General features: G+C 43.7%; 1 gene segment (V, D, J or C); it reads right to left on the reverse strand.

The window, feature by feature from the left end:
- Nucleotides 1–3,863: 3,863 nt before the first annotated feature.
- LOC134352455 (T cell receptor alpha variable 3-like) lies at nucleotides 3,864–4,326 on the reverse strand. The segment is given in 2 exon segments: nucleotides 3,864–4,198; nucleotides 4,281–4,326. Coding segments are annotated over 2 exon segments (381 nt in total).
- Between the last annotated feature and the right edge of the window lie 3,411 nt (nucleotides 4,327–7,737).

The raw sequence follows: 7,737 nt of genomic DNA on the forward strand, positions 1-7,737 counted from the left end.
CTGCCTACATCTAGCATTTGAGATTTTTTTTTCTTCTGTTAGACATACCTATCTCGAGTCTTGTGAACTATTTACAAAAACGTCATTTGTCATGTCCGCCGGGGTCCTTTCTGCAATCCACCTGTACAAGCTCCTTTCTCATGTCTCTGTAATTCCCATTATTCCATTGCGGTTTGACATTTTGACGGAGGATTCTTCCTCTCAGATTACATTATGGATTCAATTATATTATGATCACAGACTCCTAAGCGTTCTTTTACTTTACGATCCCTAATAAGATCTGGATTATGGAAAGATACCCTATCTAAGATAGCTTTTCCTCGAGTAGGTTCAAGCAGAAGGTACTTAGCGGTTGTAGTAGACCTAGGAGAAATGGTGAAACATCTCAAAGAACACCCTTATCTAGCTCAGTTTTGATGTTTCCAAATAACCCAAGACAGCAAGAACAGAAATGTCTCATTTAATTTAAGCCGGGGGTGTGCATGACCGTACAGTGTCAAATGAGGCTGTAGGGACTCAGAGGCTTTAAACCCTATTGGATTAACTGCGTCGCTCTCTTGTCTTATCCTGGAGACGATGTTTAACCTGGACATGACTTTCGATAAGGGTTTGCAGATCATCTGCGAGCTCTTTCCGGGCAATTGATCTTTAATGTCAGTTGATATCATCCGGATGGATATGGCTTAAGGGCTTCCGCGTTCCAACCACGTTTACCCGCAGGGATGAGAATTATATTGCGATCAGTACTCGAACCACGAGACGTTAGAAGAGTCTGTAGGCTGTCACTAGTCCGCGGAACGGGTGGTCCAACACCCTTTTCATTTGCATGGGTAAGGATGACACGTTTTGCACACGTTGGAGAGTTTGCATCCAAGAGTGCCATAAGAGAGCGAGAGATTTATCACAGTTGTGAGACATGAGATGGAACACTTTGCAGAGGTTGAAGGACAGCGTGATTAGTTTCAGTTGTAAATCCAGTAAACACTGGATAAAAATTGGTCTACATGACCCCGGGTTGAATTAATTCTTTCGAGCGTCGTCAGGTTCGGGCACTTATGGTAAGCATAGAGAACTGATTCAAAGCAAGGGGGCAGCATATGCAGAGGGCTACTCGCCGTAACTTCGTGGTTGGCCTATACTGCTTGATAATACTCAAACTCTGCTGGGTCCATGAATGTGACAGTCTGGCTGTAACGAATGTGTCCACATTGCTAGATTGAGCCGGGGTTCGTATGGTGAAGTTTAAGATTTAAACAGTGGCCCACCAGAGGAGGTTTGGCCTAGGTAGATCCAAGTGCAGTGGAAACCATATTTGAGGTTCGAGTTGAAGAAACAACGTTCACTTTTGCACTAGTACATAGAGGCCACTGGCTAGTACTCGAGCGTCAGGGAGGACTGAATAGGTCCAAGCATGCCAAACAGTGAGCAAATCAGAACAAACCAAAGGGAATTTCAATTTTCGAAAAAAAACTTGGCACAGGTGCACATCTAACTGAAACCACCAAAAGTGTAAATAATCACCTAATAATCAGAGGAAGAGGAGTGTCGGCGCCTTAATAACGCTGGCTCCTCAGATATTCAGAATGATGCATATTTCTACCTTTCACTTCAAACTCGCTGTTACCTCCACAAGAGGATCCATAAAAACGGACAAAGGCGATTTCCAATGAGGTAGTCCTGAAGAAAACAATATTTGATTTTCCAGGAACTAAATTGTAAAGAAGTAATTTTTCACCGAGGCAACCTGCTCATATTCTATACCTTCACAGTATGGCCCGGGTCAATTTTACCCGGCCCAAGAATCCCCTCATAATAAGTGTCTATACTCTTCCTAACTACTCTTCCTAAATTGTCATAGACGATTTCCAGCAATGTTTTCTGCCGAGATAGCATTGTATGTACAACAACAACTACAGCTGTCCATAAATGCTGTTTGAACCTCCTGTTGGTATCTGGAGACTGAATTCAAATGCAATTTCTTATGCTGAGCATTGCGATGTTAAGGCACAACCATTAAACACGTTGTTTTGCAGCCCAGCATCCAGTATTGTTGCTGCACTGAGCGTGTCCTATAATGACCGCTGCTTACATCACCTCGGCATGTTTTTGCCCCGATTCTCTATCTCCATGCAAATATCCTGGCTCTATGGCACAATGATACAGAGCCGAATCCGATTGAAAAGTTCGCAGAAACATTTAAAGAGAACTAACTTCCTGTCTTGCTGCAAAGGAATATCAAATTAAATATTAAATCTGGGTACAATATGGAGACTAGTACAGCCTTGTGTAATACACATTAAACAAGTATTTTGCACTTTGCTCACGATGCTAAATATAGAAAACAAAATACCTTCTGTACATCGAATAATAGCGCATGTATGCATGTGTGTTTCTGTGTGTCCCTGTGTTTTTGTCTGCGTTCTTATCTGTCCCCTTATGCTTGCGATATCCGCAATGTTGTCAATCACTATATCGTTTTAGATGGCAGGGAAAAGGAGATATTTAGTCTCGGAAATGTTTGCGTGTGAAGATTCTGTTTTTACATATAAACATGCCTCAAAATTGTTTTCAAGTGCTGGTAGTACTGTTTAAAACTAACACATTGGGCACCTTTTAGGATGTGCGTCACTGTGCTTAATATACGTCATCTCGTGCACGCTAAATACAATAATAAAGGGAGGAACAAAGGCAACAGCTGACATTTGGTCTCACCCAAACCCCAAAGGCAGGAAATATTGCAAAGTGAATGAGCACTCTATTTCCCTCATATCCTATATATGACTACCGAGATACTGCTTTCCTACCCGCCAAAAACTGTAGGATACAGGGTGTTACTGGATTTCAAACGGTTTATCGGTCGAACCAAGCGACCATCACCGTCTCTTGTGCGTCTGCCTTCTGTCTCCCCATTAAGTACGCCCTCTATTGAGTATTCTGAACATCACTCTAGCGGGGTTTTTGTTCGGATCCGTCATCTCCATGCAACAGTGTGGGGTCCATGGCGCAGAGGTACACCGCGGAGTCCGAAACAAGACTTCCAGATAAAATTAACTGAGCCACCTGTTTGTCTTTCTGTAAAGTACCGGTAATACGAAACGGAGTTTCTTGCGACCGATCCATTTTTGTGTTAATTAGCTTCAGCAAGAATTTTAAACCTCCATGTTGACGCTGAATGTACCAAAAAATATAACTATTGGCTTTTGAGTAATTACAGTTCAGTAATACTGTCTTTCCTTCTGCAACCGTGAATTCAGGAGGCTCCTGTGTAACTGAATCTTTTGCCATAGTTCCTGCAATAAAAAAAAAATGAATATACCTTTGTTGAACTTAAACTCAAATAACACGCTGAATGATTACGCAGAAACTCACCTGGCAACATGGTCAAACTAAACAGAAGGGAACAGGTAACATATATGATGTGCATCATCAAACTGAATTACATTCAATCAAGCAGTTCGCCTTCAATATGCTGGCAACACTTGAGCGACATTGAAGTGTCGATCCAATACTTATGCCTTCCGCTCTGTTGAAGAGTTGAGGGCGTTACCTTGCTTACACCAATCGGAATGGGTTTCGAACTCACACGTATATATTTCTTTCTCAATCTCTTCTGTTCCATTCTGCCTCTCTCTCTCTCTCTCTCTCTCTCTCTCTCTCTCTCTCTCTCTCAAGCAATCTAATTCGTTCGTTTTCTATTGATGACTACGTAGATACGGCGGTCGGACGCGGCATAAGCACCAGGGCACATGGTTATTACTGACTTTCTTACGTTTTATCGGACCAAGCGATCATCGCTGTTTCTTGTGCTCGGGCATTCTGTTTTCACGCTAAATACCGCGTCTGTTCAGTATTGACAACATCACTTAGGCGAGGTTTCTGACCGGACCCGTCATCTCCGTGAGCTTCATGGCACAGAGATACATGGCGGAATCCGAAGCAAGAACTCCCGAGATATTTAAATGAGCGACCTGGCTGTCTTTCCGTAAGAAACCAGAAAACCGAAACGGAGTTTCTGACGACCGATCCATCCTCGTGTTAATTAGCTTCAGCAAGAATTGTGGACTTCCATGTTGACGCTGAATGTACCAATAAATGTAACTATTAGCTATTGAGTAACTACAGTTCGGCATTACGGTCTGTCCTTCTTCAGTCGTTAATTCAGGAGGATCCTGTGAAACTGAATCCTCTGCAATCGTTCCTGAAATACATAAAAATATGTAAACAGACCGTTGTTGAATTCAACTCAATTCAACCCACTGAGAGGTTTCGTAGAAACTCACCTGGTAGCAAGGCCAGTAGGATCAGAGGGAACCAGACAGCACACATGGTGTCTATTATCTGGCTGAATTATATTCCATCATGCAGTTCACCTTCAGTAAGTTGTTAACACTTTATATATTGAGTGGGGTGCAATGTGCCTCGCCTTCCGGTTTGTGAAACAGATGAGGGCGTTTCAGTGTCTGCAGCATTCAGAATAAGTTTCGTTCAGTTTAATAAATATTTATTTTTAGGTCTCCTTCTATTCTTCTATTCCATTTTCCTGTCGATCTGTCGATCTCTCTCTCTCTCTCTCTCCCCACGAGTTCCTTCAATGTGAAAATTTGTCATTCATGAAATAAATGAATGAAGATGCTATTTCCGAGATCTGCTTCAATCAAAATTCGGCTCAATGGGAAACAAAATGGAACAGATGCTTGCTTAATTTCTTTCCTGCTTCTTTACCCCGTCTCTCTCCTTTCTCTCTCTCCATTCTTGTATTTCACAAATGCCTTCCGACACCCATTCACTTTTATCACAAAGGTCAAATTGCATTTATTATCAAAACATGCATACTAGAGACGAACTTAATCTTCGTTTCCTCACATAACCAAAATCATAGGAACACGATAGCATACATTGAAAAAAGGCTGTCATTACTGCAGCCGAATCAAGAACTCATTAGTTTCAAGCCACAGCCTCAATTCATCGCAGGGGCGAGAAAACCTCGCTGAGAATCGGACTAATAGCTGAGCCGACCCTTACATCCGGCGTCGAGACCGTGATCTTACTAACCAGACACGGAGCTTAAGTCTTCCCAGTATCTCGTCGTTTTTCGCTCTCGAAGCCGAGCCCTGACGCTTCGATGATCTTTCGGTTTTGTGTTCCGGTTTCACGATTCTGCGCTTTCACGCTGCGCAGCAACCGCCCTGCCCGTTCGAGACCAGTTCACCCGGCAATCGTGCCGGATTTTAGAGTGATTGTAAAGCTCAGCTCGAAAAGGAGGTTACATGTTACTGATTACAGTGTTTGTATCCTACAAAACGTGTGATTAACACAGTAATTTATATTTTTGGTGTTTTGACTGCTAACAAGAGTAGCGGAAGTTCACCTGCGCTAGCACGATTCGGAAGTCCGTTCGATATCACCAATATATCGTCCTCATAACCTTCGAAACTGATGAACACTATATTGTTCACAGTGATATTACACACGGTCTGCTAATTTATATCTTCAGAGCGGCTTATTTGAGATAACGTCATTGAAATTTGCCATACCTGTCATGCTATCTATTACTATTACGGAAGTCAGTCCAATATGAAAGTTAAAATACATCATTCACTTGGTCATCCCTTGCAGATTTGTGTCGGTGAACCAATAATCTATTCGTGCCAATTTATTAAATGTAGTTACAAATGCAGATACGATTCGAACTAAAGACAACTTCCACATGCTTCTCCATGTATCGTTCCACAGATTCTGAGCTTGAACTGTATTCCGTGATTATCGCTGTTTCCCATGTGTTTATTTTATTGTATTCGTATGGGAACTCTCTACCTGGCAATCATTAGGACACCGATAGTGGGTTGTCGTCGGGATCTGCAATTTCCTTGCAACAGTTAGGGTTTCATGCTTCAGAGGTACACGGTAAAGTCAGGGGAAAAATAGAAGTTGACATGTTTAAATGAGATGTGTAGTCTTTTTTTTTCTCTTAATTGAGCCGTATACCTCCAATGACATATTAAAGTCGGCTTCATCATTCTGGAGAAATTTCTTCAACAAATAGAGATTTCTCCTGGTGCTGAACATACCAATCACAGATACAGCATAATGATGATCTGCCATCCATTAATAATTAATTCTATAAGATAACACACATAAAATGCTGGTGGACCGCAGCAGGCTAGGCATTATTTATTCTATGCGATGGTGGAGGAAGGGAAGCCCCTTTCTTTAAAACAGAAGACAGTTCCTTCGTCCTGGATTGACAAGCCTCATCCTGAGAGCAGATGCTGCGGAGACGGAGGGATTCCGAGAAGAGGAAGGCATTTTTGCAAGAGACAGGGTGGGAAGAAGAATTGTCCAGGTAGCTGTGGGAGTCTGTGGGCTTATTGTGGACATCAGGAAATACGCTGTCTCCAGAGGCAGAGACAGAGAGATCAGGAAAGGGGGGGGGGGGCGGTGTCGCAAATTTCCCAGGTAAACGTGTGGGCAGGGTGAAAGTTGGAGGGAAAGTTAATGAAGGAAACGAGCTCAGCATGCGTGCAGGAAGCAGCGGCAATGCAGACGTCAATGTAGCGTAGGAAAAGTGGGGGAAAGTAACTAGTATAGGCTTGGAACATGGACTGTTCCAGAAAGAAAACATAAAGGGAGGCATATCTGGAGCCCACACCGGTGCCCATTGCTACACCTTTAGTTTGGAAGAAGTCGGAGGAGCCAAAGGAGAAATTATTAAGAGAAAGGACCAATTCCGCTAGACGGAGAAGAGTGATGGTCGAGGCGAAATGGTTAGGTCTGGAATCCAAAAAGCACCGGAGAGCTTTGAGACCTTCCTGGAGGGGGATGGAGGTATACAGGGACTGGACATCCATGGTGAAAATAAGGCGGTGGGCGCCAGGGAACTTAAAATCACCTAAACAATTCAGAGCGTGAGAAATGTCACGAGCACAGGTGGGAAGCGATTGAACAAATCGAGTGTATGCAGAAATGAGTTCGGCGGGGCAGGAGTAGCTGAGACAATGGGTCTACCTGGACAGGCAGGTTTGTGGATCTTGGGTAGGAGTTAGAAACGGGATGTATAGGGTTTGGGAACTATGACGTTTGCTTTGGCGAACAGTCCATGTTCCAACCATTTACTGTTATCCGTCCCCGACTTTTCCTTCGCTACATCGACTACTGCATTGGCGCTGCTTCCTGCACGCATGCTGAGCTCGATGATTTCATTCACTTTGCCTCCAACTTTCAAGCTGCCCTCAAATTTACCTGTTCCATTTCTGACATCTCCCTCCCCTTTCTTGATCATACTGTCTCTATCTCTGGAGACAGACTAGCTACTGATGTTTACTATAAACCCACGGACTCTCACAGCTACCTGGACTAAGCCTCTTTCCACCCTGTCTCTTGCAAACATGCCATCCCCTTCTCCCAATTCCTCCGTCTCCGCCGCAGCTGCTCTCAGTCTGAAGTTGTTTTGTTTTTTTTTTAATTCAAGGACGAAGATGTCTTCATTTTTAAAGAAAAGGGCGTCCCTGCCTCCACCATCAACTCTGCTGTCAAACGCATCTCGCCATTTCACGCACGTATGCTCTCAACCCATCCTGCCGCCAACTCACTAAGGGCAGTGTTCCCCTTGTCCTCACCTATCACCCCACCAGCCTCTGGGTCCAACATAGAATTCTCCGTAACTTCTGCCACCTCCAACGGGATCCCAGCACCAAACAGATCTTTCCCCCGCCCACCGCCTTCAACTTTCCGCAGGGA

Source organism: Mobula hypostoma, chromosome 10 (genome assembly GCF_963921235.1).
Source record: "Mobula hypostoma chromosome 10, sMobHyp1.1, whole genome shotgun sequence".
Lineage (NCBI taxonomy): Eukaryota > Metazoa > Chordata > Chondrichthyes > Myliobatiformes > Myliobatidae > Mobula > Mobula hypostoma.